This window comes from Corvus brachyrhynchos, unplaced genomic scaffold (assembly GCF_000691975.1).
Source record: "Corvus brachyrhynchos isolate BGI_N302 unplaced genomic scaffold, ASM69197v1 scaffold239, whole genome shotgun sequence".
Taxonomy (NCBI): Eukaryota; Metazoa; Chordata; class Aves; order Passeriformes; family Corvidae; genus Corvus; species Corvus brachyrhynchos.
Window position 1 is genome coordinate 11,190 of NW_008246057.1, and position 16,361 is coordinate 27,550.

At 38.1% G+C, this 16,361-nt stretch overlaps 1 protein-coding gene across 5 annotated transcripts in view; it reads right to left on the reverse strand.

Annotated features, from left to right (window-relative positions):
• Nucleotides 1-16,361, reverse strand: part of CD36 (CD36 molecule) — a 36,269-nt gene that overhangs the window by 7,102 nt on the left and 12,806 nt on the right. For 3 of the 5 annotated variants that reach the window (XM_017745986.1, XM_017745984.1, XM_017745983.1), the window contains exons 2-8: nt 15,482-15,718; nt 7,784-7,944; nt 5,578-5,722; nt 4,383-4,565; nt 4,142-4,233; nt 3,678-3,724; nt 1,317-1,386 (exon numbers count right to left, since the gene is read on the reverse strand). In XM_017745986.1, the coding sequence (XP_017601475.1) occupies nt 1,317-1,386; nt 3,678-3,724; nt 4,142-4,233; nt 4,383-4,565; nt 5,578-5,722; nt 7,784-7,944; nt 15,482-15,601 (818 nt within the window). In that variant the 5' untranslated portion in view covers nt 15,602-15,718. The remainder of the gene's footprint in view (nt 1-1,316; nt 1,387-3,677; nt 3,725-4,141; nt 4,234-4,382; nt 4,566-5,577; nt 5,723-7,783; nt 7,945-15,481; nt 15,719-16,361) is intronic. The other 2 variants (XM_017745987.1, XM_017745985.1) reach the window with 1 other exon arrangement.

Below are 16,361 nucleotides of genomic sequence, written 5' to 3' on the forward strand. Positions count from 1 at the left end.
CACATTTCTATACCCACTGTCATTATGAGGTTTTTGAAAGTTTCTGGACTACAGTAGAGATGCTTATCCATATAAATCATCTCTGATATAGTTTTTTGCTGACCTCGTGACAGTCTAAGCTTTATGATGCAGGCAATATCCTGCATATAACCTTTTCCCATTGCAAGTGAATCAGAATACTACTTCAGCTTCTTTTTGCTAATTCATTATCGGATGATACAGAGACGTGGTTGCTACACAGTAATGTAATCAGGAAACCAACACTTTGCATTGCAGCCAACAAAAGGGTATTGCAACATGGACAGGACAATTTTTCCTGACCCTGCTTCTGCAGGACCTTTGGGCAATTGTTACTGTCCTTTAGTGTTCATGAATTGTGAGAATTAAATGGCTGGAGGGATCTCTCAAACTGTGTGCAATCAATCCAAAGAATTGTATCATTTCTCCCCTGCATAGAATTCCCTTTTCCACGACTTGGGAAATGTTTTCCAGTTTGGCGAAAAAATGCTTCACCAAAAAACTCCTTTAACTCCTCATAAGAACACTGATCTTTGGAAACAAACACTCTGCAAAGCAAATGGCCCACTTTAAACCTAGTAAAAAGGAAGCATCTGTTTCCAGGCAGCAAAAGAAATAAAGGGTTTCAACCTCCCAAGTTAATACACTGTGATGCACTTTAAATCTTTAACATTTCTTTCAGAGATCCCACTGGAAAACTCGGGGACACTGGATAGCTCAGCAGAAGCAGCAAGTTTAAAAGTCATCAGCACTGGATGCATTAAGCAGGCTTGTTTGTTTGTAAACACATAAAAATAAAATACGTAAAAATATCCTGTGAGAAAACAATTTTGAGTATCTATTGAGTGACAGTAAACGCTGTTCTGTATAGATGATTTTCTCCAGAAATGCCAAAGATGGACCTAATTGGACTCTGCTGTACCTGTTACCTTCTCAGACCAAACAAGGCTAGGTCCTGGTCTTAGAAGAAGCTCAGGATTTGAATCCTGCGGCCCTCAATTCCTTTTACAGATTGCTAATAGCTCACAGTGTCACATTTTCCTGAATACACATCTGTAAGTGGCTGAAATAAAGCACATTGTAAATAACTTGCTACTTGACATATATAAAAGTGGAAGAATCAGGCTCTGAATCATGACCACAACTCATAACTTTACTTGTGTTTTAGATGAAAAGTTTACATTGCACTGCCTGGCTGACCTGAGCCCAAGCACAGCCACTGCAGCCACCTTCCGAAAACAAAGAGCGTGCAGTGCGACACGAACATGTGAACACACTCCAGGAAAGGACCAGCCTACCTGCAAATATCGGAGGAGAAGAAGCGTAGTACCTGATTCTTCTTAACAAATGGTGGGAAGGATGCTCCATCTGTGAACAAAATAAGAAGAGCTTGAAAGCAATTCTACTTAATAGACCTTATTTAATTGCTAGCTCAATACTCAGCTGCTACTGTCCTATAAAGCTGTGATAAATGTAAACAATATGAGTCATATGTGGGGAAAATGTTTATGTAAGTTATTGCACATTAACAGGCACTTCAAAGATAAGATGTAATTGTTCTTGAAAGTGGCCAAGATACAGTAGCTTCCCCCCTCCTCCCAGACGTGAAGCTATATGATCAAGCCCATGTAAAACTGAGGATTTAAAAAAAAATTCTGCTTGATATGAAACCAAATACCTATTGCCATTGCTTCAAGGTTCATGCAGTCTATAGACCTAAATCTTCCTAGAGAAGCTTGGGTCACCTGCAGTTATGACACTCAGCGCTTACAAGGAACACAGCTGCAAACGTCAACACTGTCTACTTAATCATCAGTGCTAAACCTTTTTCACCAAAGATTGCTCAAGTGGGCCTCTAAGCTGAGGCCCTTCTAGAACTAATGGAGAGGAGGAAGCCACTTCTAGAGCACAGTCCACCTCAAACCATGGTAGGTAGGCAGAATAAGTCAGAGGATAGCACTTTGGTTCTGTCTTTCTCTCAACTTGTTACAAAAAAGAGTGCAGACACTCAGATTTGTATTTCTGCACTGCAAGCACTCAGTTACGTAAAATGAGCGTCTGCCATTTTCCCCATTAAGGTGTTGTAACCAGTACATTTGTTAGTTTTTGCAACAACTTCTGTTTCGTTTCTTAGGCACCAGCCATAACCAAACAATTGCAAACATCTGTGATATCTTTGAATCTAGTTGGCAAGAGCAAGAAAGCTAAATTACATATTGCACTTGCCCACTGCTGACAGAAGCACTTTTTTTCAAAGATTCAAGATCATCCTAAACACACACTCTGTTTCTAAATCTTGGCATTCTTGTAAGGTTGGCAAACATGGATTCATGTCAAGCCCCGTACAATTATACTGTTTTATATTTATATATATATGTATTTTCTTATACTATACATGTTGAGCTTTCATGTGAAAGCTTACAAGATAAAGAATTCTCACATTTACAAGACTTTTTAAACCTGTTGCATCTCCAAACACAGCAATGTCACACTGAATGCCCTTGCAAACTGTGCAGCAATCTTTGCTAACAAGTAAAAGCTCATTTTCACTGTACTGGAGCACTTAATTACTTGGTGGCATATGTTTATTCCATCAGCTATGGAAGAAGAATCAACAAAAAGATGACCCTGGCTAAAAAAAAAAGATGCCAGGCCCATAAGAAAGAAGGCAAGTCCTAGAATGTAAGAAAGTACTGTTTCTTATAAAATTATTTACACAATTTAAAAAGGAACTATTCCTTCATGGCTCCCAGACTTTTGGAAAAGCGGATTCTTGTGATGTATTTTAAATACTTCAAATACTTGTTGCATGATCTGGGTTATAAGGAAAATTATCTATGCCAGGTAAAGCAGAATGGAAAATGGAGGGAAAAACCCAAACAGAACAACCCAACAGAAAAGCCCGCTTGTTTTGATATTCATCTACTGTAGGTCTGGAGCTCTCTCCAAAAGCCTCCACCAGACACCTACCAGCCTCAGCTCTACAGATTGTGGTGTCCTCACAGCAATGCTTTCACTTACCAAAAAGAAAAATATCACCTTCAACAAATGTATCTTGAACAACTCAGCTGTTTACATATGAATTCCAAAAGCAAATTCAAAAATATTCCTCTACAGTCTACTCATCCCAGTCCAAACTACTTTTCTTCTTCATTGCTGTTCACTTTCTAGTGGTCTACAAGCCATTCATCTGACAGCCTCCTTTGTTGCCTCAATTTCTTTTCATATATCAGGATGTCCATTCTGGTGCATTTAATTAAATTCTCTACAGTGTAAATGAATGTGCATTATTAAAATGCAAAGATAATTTTCAACTGTTATAGCAAAGAAAAAGAACCTTAATTATATTGTACAATGAAAATAATTAGTAGAAACAAGAGAACTGGATAATTTTGTTTCTCTTCCACATCTACCCTAAATGTAGAGGCTGTGTGCTTGTGTATGGAAAATAATGTACAGTAATAAATAATTCATATATTTTAATAGACACACACATATGCATATATCATAGTAGTAGTATGTATGCATATATATAGATACTTAATATACAGAATACCGAACTGGCAAAGCCCCAGGGAGTTAATTTAAATATTGTATCTCTTTATTCCCTTGCAATATCAAGAAAAGTGTTGAAGTTCTAAAATGTTTAATAGGCTCACCTGTGCCATTAACCATATCGCAGTGATCCGGCCAGTACGAAAGAGTCCTGTAGGGTAAAATAAAAGTCATGCTGCATATAATAAATTATACCAGGTAAGCAATTTAATTACCTGTATTGCCAAATATAACTGTTCCAGTATAAGCCTGACCCATTAGCAAAGGCAAAGGATTTATTCAGATAAATTATAGGATCCATTAGAATAGGATAAAAGCAATCTAGCTACTTAAGCATGCAAAACAGAAGTAACTACTTGTCTCAAAAAATCAATAACTGTTTTAAGTCCAAGCTCCTAACAGAACTATTAACAGCTGAAAGAAAGAGATGGTTTTGCTAAGACCAGGGCTTGATCCTGTTTCCTTTGAATCATTGAAGGATTTTCCATTTATCTACAGCTCCTAGTGAATCAACTCTTAAAAGCCAAACATTGAAAATATGTATTTTTTATCTACAATGTTATGTTACCTTTTATTTTTATAGCTTTCTATTATTGCTGTTTTTGAAATATCTTCTGTCCCAGTATAGACACTGTAAGGTCCATCACTTGTCCCATTATACTGTAACAGATGCAACAAGAAGGAATAACAGTTAGAAATATTGAACAAATTTATAGCTTTGTCAGATCTTTCTTCCTCAGAGCAGCTGTCTTAAGTTTTATTCATTGAATGGTAACTGAAGGCATTGCCTCCTCATTGGTTTCACTTACCGGGTAGAAGACTCCCACAACTGGGTTCACACCAGGGAAGGGGACACTGTCTAAGAAGGGATCTGTGTACCCCCACAGTATTTCTTTCACTGTTCTGTTCTGCAGTATGGCTGACTTAGAAGATTTAATCCAAGTGTTTATTATTGATTGCATAAAAGTACTTGGGAACACGGCAGGTACAGCCTACAACAGCAATAAAATCAACGTTTAGCATAAAAGTCCGCATGTGCTTTTAATTAAAAATACAGAGACTGACTCTAAGAAATGTCTGGTAAAGCCAGTTCCCAGATTTGCAGCTCCCTCGAAGTTAAGTTTCTACATAAAATTGACACTTAACAAAACAATTACTTGCCATATTGGTTACACAAAAGCAGACAATTTTTCTTGACTGATTACATGAGTTCACTAGATCAGCCCTAATCACAGAATGACAGAACAGCTGAAGCTCACAGGCTCACAGGGAGCCCTGGAGACCCATCTGCTCTGCCTTCCAACATGGGCTCTTCTGTGATTCTGTGACTGCTGGCATGGCTCTATTTTATGTTTACACCAAGCATCTTCACACTCTGCCCCTTGCAGACACCTTCTCACAGAATCCTGAGCACTCACATGAAGACAGCAGAAAGTTGCAATACAACGAGGGCTGAATATAAATATGAAAATTGTAAAGACAAACACTGTCAGCCTTTGGTAAGACAAAAACACCTCGACTAAAAAGGCTCCAGCACTACTCTAGGTGAAGATCCCTGTGCTCTTCTTTGAATAACTAATATCTCAGTAGGACAGGAGAGCTCCAGGATTGCACCATGGGGCCCAAGCTCTGTGGTGGTGAGGCCATGCAGACACAGGACGTGGGAATTAATGCAGCCTCCCCTGCTAAGCAGGCCTAATGGTATTATGGAAACAGCATGGCAAATCCGCCCTGTACTGTTCATGCTGTATCTCACACACCAAGGGAACCCATCCGCAAACTCTTGATTTATTTCCATGCTAAAACTGACGAGGAGGACATTTTTTGAGCTTTTAACACACTGTAGTGAAAGGTGTCCCTGCCCAAGACAGGAGGGCTGGAACTAGATGATTTTAAAGGTCCCTTCCAACCCAAACTACTCTGTGATGCTATGAACTTCTCCCCTCTTTCCTCCAGTAACTCAACATTTGTCTCTGGACACTATGGCTTTCTTTCTTTACTTACTACAACAGCGAGGTTGAGGACAGTCACGTTGTCATTTTCTGTCCCAATAGACATATCAGGTTCAAAATTAGCAATGTTGGGCAACATGTAGGATATTGTGCCATTCTCATTTTCCGTGACATTTTCTTTGGGTAAATATCGCACCCTTGAAATACAAAACACAAACAGCGAATATTTTTAATGTCTGACTTTTGAGAAAACACATAACCATGCCTGACTGAAGGTTTTTGAAAAGTTGATGAACATTTTGGTAAAATGAATGTTGAACATTTTATAACCACTAAAAGGTTTATAAACTTTTCATATGAATACATGCAAAAATTCATTTTTTTGCAAAATACTGTTCTTTTGGAAATATTTCCTTATTCCCAAATGGAATAGTTTTCTTGATACTAAAATGAAAACAAACATATCTTTTTTATTTTTTTTTGTCATTAATGGATCTTGCACATTTTTATATTTTGTTTTAAATGAATTATGCTTTGTCATGTTTTGTCGTAAGCTGTTTCATGGTTGCATGTAATTAGAAGGGGGTGACACAGTCATAAACACACAGATTTTAATCTGATAGACATGTGTTGCAACAAAACAGGTTAAACCCATAAGGTTACTTTGATCATATTTGATATGCATGTAGAGATTTATAAGCAATTTTTCAGTCCCACTGAGGTTCTGCCAGTCATGCCCTGTCAGCAGATCTCTAAGGTACAAAGCTCTGCTGCAGTTCTAGCTTCAGCTCTTCTCTTCCAGTCCCATCCCCTTGCTGACCCCTCTGTGGGGACAGCAGCCAGTAGGGATCAAATGACAGTCTATGCTGTAGTTTATCCCAGCTCCAACTCAGCAGGGATCTTCAGGATACTCCATCAGATCTTCCAGCATGAGTGTGGGGGGGGTACAAAAGGTACAGAGAGCATTTTCGCGTGGTACAGATGTAGTCAGTGCAGGTGGGTCTTATCTGAAGAGCAGCTGGATCTTGGCTTCTCAGAAATGGTTTGCACACCTTTAAACTTAATTATTAGCCTAATGTGTAGAGCACCTACCTGAAAGTTGAGAAATTTTTCTTTCTAATTAATGTGTTTTCAAGCTGTTCTACACTATAATAAATTACTAAATATTTAAAGGGAGAATGAGAGCGAGAAAGACTCAATGTCACAGCTACTCAGGTAGGCCCAACATCCCAGAAAAGCATGAGTGCAGCAGCGAGAGGAGCCTTCACTTCACAGTCGTCATTTCTTACTTAGTCTTATTCAGGCTTATGGCTCAGATTTGTCCCTGAGAAAACCAGCATCACCATCAGCGCCAGAGTAAAACGTTTCTGTTTGGTGGCAATTCACCTTCTGCAGTATTTCTTAACTGTCTTTTTCCTGATTCCTGTGTAACCCTTTCCTCTGTCTTCCTAGGTACTTTGTGAACTAAGAGTTCTCTCTTTCCATTGAGAAATAAATAAGCTTTTAGGCATCAAGGCACTTCGGCTGCACATGCTGAAATGGAAAACTGTCTTGTGAATACAATATACACCCTCAAAGTTATGGAGAAAGAAATATCCTATCATCACAGGAAAGCAATTTCCTAACAACGGTGCCAGTGATAGCAAATATTGGGCTTAGTTACTCAGGAAGCACCAACTAGTCCTATGCCAACATCACATTTAATATTAAACACATAATAAAACCTCCCTTAAACGTGGGAAGACTGCTGCATCTACACCCTATCTAGTACACTCAGAAAAAGGAATGATTTCCCAAGGAAAATTTGAAAAAAGAACAGCTATTGATTAAAAATGTCACAAAGGAGAAAAAACAAAAGAAGCCACTTTATTAAAGTAAGTAGTAGTGATGCATGGATGATAAGATAATCTCTTGGTTTTAGGGCATCTGGCATATTTTATCCTACTATAAAGCTGGTGAAAACTGAACAGGAAGGAATGCAACTGCCTCTGTGATATTGTGGCCAATGAATTACTGTTTTCCACAAGAGCAAGCAGCTTCACATCCAATTACCTATTTCTATTTGTGTTTTCCTTATGTTAGACACAATCCAGAAGATGTTTGGGATTGCTGTGTGTAGCTGCAATTTAGGCATTTTGGTCATGTCTAACTAAAGTATAATGCTGGAATTTCAAAAATAAATTCTATCTCAGCAGAACTTTCTCTGACTTTAGCAAAACTTCTGATATGATGTCACATATTGAAGGGTCTTTTCTTACCTGTATGTGTAAGGTCCTCTTTGTTCAAATTTTGGTTGAGCTCCTTCATCTATAACCTCTGAAGGATTTAAGACATGGAAAATCCAAAATTCCCTGTAAACTGTGCTTCCTGGCACAAGCCAATTTTGAAAAGCAGTGGTACCATTGACAATGACAGCTTCCTGAAAGTACAACAATCAAAACTAAAATTAACCACAAAAGAGACAAGTGAAAAGTTGCATTTACTTTTTAGATGATTGTTGAAGATTCCACAGCAAACCGAAAAAAACCACCATTTTAGCATCAGTACAAGATGTACAGTCCAGTTGGCCAACGTCTGGAGGCAGCTTGACATTCCTGTTCAGTGAGAGCAAAAGTGAGTCCCCCTAAAACCAATACAATTACTGATGTAGCTGGCAGCAAAGTTTTCCTATTGCTGTGGTGGGGCATTGCCTTAGTTCTCAAACACTTGCCAAAACCACTGATTATTTATAAAGAGAAAATCTTTGATGACTGTATGATACCCAGCAGGTTATAGAATCCATGAACTACTTTTCATACACTGCAAATAGCCCAAGGGAGGAAATGAGAGTAATGTCTGAAGATTTTTCAAGCTCTAGATAATTTTGCACCCAGAGAAGTCACAAAGTACTCTTGAAGGACTGTTCCTTTGACAGAAAATTTTTGTCACCAAAACTGAGACCTTCTAAGAAATCTCTCTAATTCTGATAACGTTTCATTAGGAAATTTTCCAGATTTAGGGAAGAAGGAACAAAACAGTACATCAGGAACCACTCTAGAGGAATCAACAGCGTTAAGTCTGTGGCACTCAGCCATACGGTAAATGGTAATTCAGTCCTCAGGACTGTACAGTGAGGAGGAGAGTTTTAAAGTATATTCAGGGGAATGCCTGCTTTGCCTGGTCTGTATCAGGCCTCTTCTATAGGATTTTCCCAAAGCCTTGGGAAAATCTAAGTTTTCCCCTTGGTGGCAAAACTTCATAAAAATGTTTTCCAATAAGAAGAAAAATCTAGGCTGCCTGTCTCCAACATAAAAGATGCTTTTCTTTATTAGAGTGATTGAAGACGAATTAGCTCATTTGCACAACTCATAAAGCCCAGAAATTAAAAGGCTCTAATTTCTCTAGATAGCAAGGAAAGATATTTTAAATCAAAAGTTATTAGATTTTTTTCTGGTTTAAGTTTGTGCCTCTGAAGTTCACTCAGCAATCACCACCTAAACAAAATAGATACTGCCAGTTAATGACTATTGCAGTTAGAAACAAATATCATGTCTTAGAGAACTTGTAACACACTCAAGGCTCTGTCTGTGAACAGCCTGTTTGTATGGTGGAGTTGCAAACACCTTGCTGGTGGTGTAAAGCACTGGGCTTGCTGCCTGGATATCTGCTATAATTTATGTGCATTTGTGTGAGAGGGGAAGGAAATCTTGCCGCAGCAAGCATGTTACCATCTTGAGGCTTTGCACTCGAACCTCACAAGGTGAAAGACTATCCCAGCTGTGGCCCAGCATGGGGCAGACCAGCTCCTGAATGTAGAGGAAAAAGCTCACATGATTCAGAAATCGCCTTCCCAGTTTTCACAGAGAATTGCTCCAAGAATCTGGGAGAAACAGGGTAACATAAAAGGTGCAACTCAGTCTGCCCAGAGTCTGCCTGTGATCTGTACTCAGCAGGGTCCTAAGATAGGGACAGATGCCAGGATTTGACCTCCCACTGCGTAACTGGAGTAGGGAAATGGTTAAATTTCTAGCAGATATACGGTCAAGAAGACAAACTAATCTTTCTAGAAGACAATACTCAGGAACAGAGAATAAAGAAGTTTCCACATTGTGACAACAGATGAATTTAACAGATCTTAAAGTGGCATCACTTACATTTTAAAATTCTTCCCCTCCACCCATTCCCCTTCCCCTTATAGCCCTTTGCCAGAGGTTGGAGCAGTCCAGAATGATATGCCAACTCTGCCACTGCACTCTGCTGGGTTACAAAGTGTGGATTTGCAGCCCACCATTCACTGTGAGCTAATGTCACTGTGGACACACTTGGGGAATGTTTCAAGGGTACAGCTGATCCAATCTGGCAGTGCTGTAGCCAAAGGGGCAACAGGCTCTCACAGTTCACAGCTCTTGATCTATGTGATACCCTATTCCTTTGCACCAGCTCTTATTCCTCAGGGAGCTGTTTCTGCCTGCCAGACAGAAGGAATATAATTTCCCTTTTTTTTTTTTTTTTTCTTTCTGTGTCACCTTTCTACCAGTTAGCTATTCGGCTCAGGGGTGTGTGTAGAGGGAACCAGTATTAATACATGGGAAGCAGCAGGACAAAAGAAAGAGGAGGAAGGAAGATAACAATACCATTATTTTCAGTGGCATTTAGCCATTATTGTTAATAACATTTCTCCCACGAAGGAGGCATTTATGGGGCTCTGTCACATACTTTGAGAGTGCAAATGGTGGGTTAAAGTGCAATAAAATCCATAGATCCGTCTTATTCACGTCTTCATTTAATAAACTAATACACTCACACCAGCAAGCCCCTTGTTTTTGTTGTTTGATCACCAGTAATCCATCCCTAAATATTACCGCTCTACCTGGCTGGGCAGTTATATAGTTCCCTATTAACATTGCTGTGCTTTGGGATGTTATGAAAGGAAACTAATATGCAACTGATAGTACAAAACACTTCTCAACTCCCTAGTCCATCTGCATCAGCTCTAATATCTTGCACAATAGTTAACTACTGTCAGCAAAAGTAGCTACACAAACACAGTTGCTACACAGCTAAATTCATCCCATGACCTAACTGCACAAGATTGAGTGAAACCAGTGGGAACTCTGGCCCTTTCTGTTTCTGACAATTTTCCCCCCACTAGAGGTGGGTCAACTAGCAATAAGTAAATTCAAGAAATGCTGAGCAGTCAGCAGTAGAAGCTTGCTGTACTTCGTTGATTCAAAGCAAACTAAGCCATCGTGATTTCTGATGAAGAAACACAAAATTTAAGACAAAGTTTCTGTCTTGACAAAGAATCCAGCCAGATGGACAAAAGATGCCATTTTCTGGGAACTGAGAAGTGACACAAATACTTTGGGCTGTAACAAAATTGTATGCTGGGCTGCCTAAATAAAGTGGAGGAAACAAACAATACAATTCTGTAAAACTGAAAAATTAAGCTAAAGAAAAGCAAATAATGCTCCCATTTTGCAGCTGGAAGAATGGCTATTATTACTTCTTAAGTGATGATTATTAGCTTATTATTAGCCTTTCTATTCAGGCTTTGTTGGATCACAACTTTTATTCCTTTTCAATCCTTGATAATAAAATTTAAAGAAGTAAATAAAACTTAAAATTGATAATGCAGGAATACATGTGATTAGATCACTCGTGTTCTTCTGAGAGCCAGCAGTTGCTTTAGCTTCATTAGTTTGTATAAAGAAGTGGCATATGAATGTCACAAACACAATTTTAAATTAGAAGCGTTTCCAATGCCTCCAGTAGCTGAGGACATATAATCTGGCCAATCATAGATCACAGATATGTAAAGAGACAGATGAGCAAACATAATAATAGCTACAACTGAAAGCCTTATTTCTAAAAATAACTGAGACTAACCCAGTACAGTGCTGAGGCATTGTGGCAAATCATTCAACATTCTGTATTACCAATTCATCAGGACTTTAATAAATTAAGTATTATTATGTGACTTATGTTAAACTCCTGAGTTCATGCACTCAGATAGAAAGCAGAACTTAGAGAAGTGGTGATAAAGATTGTGCTAGCAAATTAATCCACTACCTATAATTTTGAGTGGTTCAACCTAGCTGGGAAAAAAAAACATAACTAAAGTGATGGGACTTTTGCCTAAAAAGATAATATTGTTTTAAGGAGGGAAAGGCTAAAAGTAGAAATCGAGCCATGTCAAAACACCTTTTTCCAACAACATCTTTCTAATTTGTTGTTTTGGATGCTTCTTTCCTTTTGCTTTTATTTTTTTTTTTAATGTTAGACAAGATTATATCTAGTATTAATGACAACAGACATGATAATATTCAACTGAAATGTGTAGAGTCAGTTCAAAAGGTATATTTTGATAATCTCAAGCAAAATATTTTTTTGGAGAGAACTCTGAAACTTCCATATTTCACTCATAACTCTACCACGGTCAGTTTTCTAAACCTTTAAGATCTTCATGGAAACTTCTCTCCTCTTTGGACAGATTTAATGTCTGGAGAAATTAGGACTGGACTTTTGCCCTTTGGTCCTGGAATCAAAGGCACCTTTCTGTGAATAGTATCAGAGCTGAAATAGTTTAGCACTAATCTCCTTCAGTGGATCCCTGCCAAGGTGCTGCTGCTGCTGGTGTCATTTTGAGTGTGCTCTTAAAGTGACAGTTTCTTTAAAGAGCCTTGAAAATGATCAGAACATATATATATATAATATTGAATTCTTTAAAAATTCCTGTGGGAGGCTGGACTTGTAACAACTTATCCAAAAATGTTCTGAGACACAGGCAAAGCCTTCTGGGGCTAGAAAACATAGCCACGTGTTCTGATTTGAAGCACAGATGTCTGATAATAAATTGGAACACACAAAGATGTGACATCTGGGTGTTTTATGTTACACGGACTTTGTTTGGGTCGTCCACTCATGGACTGCTCTTGGGTAGAGCACAGCACAGCACCCTCCAGGAGATAACACCTGATGGAGTCTCTGTCCAACTCCTAAGGGCACCTGAGATTTTCCATACACTTCCAGAAGCTGTCTCTTTGCTTCAAAAGCAGTTTGCAGCCTTCCAGCAAAATACATCCTGCAGTGTTTACTCCAGCTAATTTCTCAATAACGGCAATAAAGGAGAAATGAGGCTGGTAAAGTGTAAAGATGGGTGCTTAAGGGAAGCTTAAGAGAAGCACATTTAGGCTTCTGCTGCAAGCAGGAAAGGACAAAAAGAACTATTGATAGCATCGATTTTTGAAATTAAAGTTCTGCCAATTCATTGGTAGTTGCTAAGAAGTTTATCTTGACTTGCTTGAGAGTAACAGTAATGCTATTTGACTAGACTTTGATAACAATTTAGGACAATTTGTCTTGGTATAGTATGAAATGTCCAAAAATTATTCAACATTTGTTATTCTAAACCAGCAATAACACTTGATAACAACTTTCATTTCTGTCAAAAATACAGAATTGGTCCTACTACCCTGCAAAGAACTGGAATTTATTCTGAGATAGGATAGCCAGAGGAAAAACTAGGGGCCTTTTTTCAAGCTTTGACTGTGAAGAATTTAAGACAAGATTTTGCCTTTACTGGTCGTATCAGAAACAGCTTTTACCTTTCATTAAAAATAATGGAATTTTGAGCTTTGTTTTCACCCAGGGGGTGAGGACCCAAGTTTAGATTTTGCCTCATATAAGTAAAATTGAAATAAGATAGATTTGATAAGTTTGGAAAAGACCTCCAAGATCATCCAGTCCAACCTTTAACTGCAATGCTCACTAAACCATATCTTGAAGTGCCATATTTACTAATTTTTTGAACACTTCCAAGGCTGGTGGCTACACCACTTCCCTAGGCAGGCTGTTCCATATGAATGCCTACAGGTCATATCTGAAAGAACATCGCACTCTGTTTTTTTCCTGTCCTAGGGTCACCGTTCTTGAGAAATTGCAAACCAATTTGTCATTGAAACTGATCTGTTTCTACCAAAGATTTTCTGTAGAAATTACATTTCCAAAAATGAAATATTCAGAAAAAAAAAGTATTTTGAGCACTTTCTGTTTGGAAGACCTGTTTCCTTTGCAGTCAGCTCTATATTTATCTTAAATATAAATGCAATGAATAGCAAATTTGTTTTTCTTAACAGACCTTTCATCAACACAGTAAAATCAGAATTAGTTAAATACAAGTCCCTCTGGAGCATCTGTTTAACTAATTACATATTTCAGCTGTTGTACGTGGGCACATCTTGTCTGAAAAGGAATTGTCTCAAGAGTCTTGTGGTGTCACTGAAAAGTCAGCATGCTAAATAGAAAGACAATAGTCTGGTATGACTTGTGCTTAGGAAAAAACATACCCGTTTAATTAAGTAAATAAAGCCTTTACAAATTTACTCTTTTATGTTTTATGTAATTACTGGTACAATTTTTTTTTTTGTTAATAGACATCAAACGAGCTGCCTTGAAATAGGTACAAGCATCTGAAACATGATCACAATGCAGAAAATTAAAAAGTGGTTGAGGGAAAATTACTCCCTCTAAATGATTTACCACTATAGACTCATGCAGGCATAATTGAATATGTAGACATCTGCAAACCATGCTGTGTAACTGGTTCATTATTGTTAGTAAATGGATGAACACATAACACTGCCATATTTATAATTTGCTTTCAAAATACTTAATGGTATGACACAACACTTGGGGTTAACTTAAAGTAAGTATTCAATATAAGGAGAGATAAATTTTTAAATTTATGTGCTTTCTAGAAAGCATTTCCTCAACACGGCAAAGAATTACAACTGTTTGCAAATACAGAGAGTGTGACTTTTTTGTAAAACATGGCAATGTGGTTGAGACATTATCTAGTGAGATGTTTTTTTATTCTCTATAAACCTTAAAAATTCTTGAAAAATACAATTACAATTGGAAAATTCCTCTACAGCTTGGTTTTCATTGGGTTACCTGAAAATATTATATAGAAGCCATTTTTTTCATTTTTTTTAAAAAAGTGATACTATAATCTAGGCAGGGCCTCAACATACAGTTCAGCATTTCCTGACAGTTCATGTAGCCACCTCCTCAACTGACTTCAACAGCTATGGAGCTAAGGCCACTCTTCCAGAGGAACCTTTGGATAATGTGTCTCCAAGATGTCCACAGTCTCCAGCACCACAGCAGATCAACAGCAGGACTAAGCAATAGTTAAGATTTTCAGATTTGTAACTGTCAGAGAACCAACCTTGGCTGCAGTGACCCCAAGGAGGCTTCATGTCACCCTAGTGGACACGCCAGGGCTTTGTACACCCTTTCCACCAAAGATATAACAAAGTACTTTTTTTCTGTTTTCTTTACAGAAAAATCTGGATTTTAGGGACAGAAAATAACCTAAAATGCAGAAAAAAAACCCATGTCTGCCAGGTCTAAAACGTTCTATTTCAATTAATCTTCACACTCAAAATGAGGAGATGTGTTTTATTAGATCCTCCAATCATGTGGAGAACATTGACCTGGATCATACAATCACAGAATGTGAACTGAATACATGAGTGTAGGATTACATTCTGCAGCAGAAGATTGTTTAGATTATTTGCAGTACATAAATATAAGTGCATGGAGTGAGTACCAAAGTATGGAAAAAAAATCAAAACAAAATAAAAGGCAAATATAAAGGAATCAGAAACAATCAGAAATATAATAAAAATAAAACCCACTTACTTCTAAATTACATACTGAAAACAATATTTTAGCTTGTAATGTGAAGCACAAGAGAGAGCAAACAAGTGGCAATATAATTAATATATTTTTAAAAATTTTGCTGTTGCATATATTCCCAGGGAATTTTGGAACACATCTATTATAAAAACTATATTTAATTAAGAAAAAAAAAAAAAAAGACAAAAACAGAATCTGAACATAAGATTTAGAAATAATGACTATTCAATAACCACAAACCATATTCCCTGGGGGGGAAAAAAAAAAAGTACCTTTTTTACTGCTTTGCCTATAAGATTATCTCCAACTGGTATTAGAACTCCTCCAAGGACAGCCAGTACAGCACCGATTATGGCCCCAGTGAGGAGCCCACAGTTTGTGTCACAGCCCATTCCTCTTTTTTGTTAGGGTACTGGTAAACAGCTTACAAATATTCTTGCTGTAAGGCTTGATGGTTCTTCCTCACTTCTTGGTCCCAACAGGCTCACTGATCTTCCTCAGAGAAGCTGCTAATATAAGCAGAGAGTGAACAAAAATCAAATTCCAAAGTGCAAAGTACATGACATGAAGCAGGTAGGAAGACAGCAAGTCAAAAACAGCCAGCCAGAGACCTGCCACTGGCAAAAAAAAAAAAAAATATTGCAGGTACTTTTGGCAAGGTAATTGCTTATTACGTGTGATTATCTTTCTTCATTCCAGTTGCCTAAACAGACTGATCAGTTTTTTTCAGTCTTTTTTTTTTTTTTTTTCTTTTTGGCTGCGTTGCATTAGGGCAAGCTGACATTGTTACTATTCATATGGCAATCTTCCCGATCATCTTTAAATTTCCCTCTGCCAAAGAAAGAGGCTATAGATAGCTCTGCTTTTATCTCAGCCTGCCACGCCCGTGGCTCCCGCTTCAGGCGAAAGCAGGAGTTGCACTCCCCTGGCATGAGCTCCCCTGGCTGTTTCTGCCTAATGCTAGTTAAAAAGTCCTCAAGGCCCATCAGCACCTCAGTGGGAAAGCCAGCCTCTAAAGGGAGGCACCCACAAGAAACCTCTTTCCAGATCTCTATCAGTCCATGGTCCTCACTGAAGGGATAAAACTTTGTTTCAGCAACTTCATGGCAAAGGCACAACTGGATTTTCCCTCTAGAGCAGCAATCTTGCCAC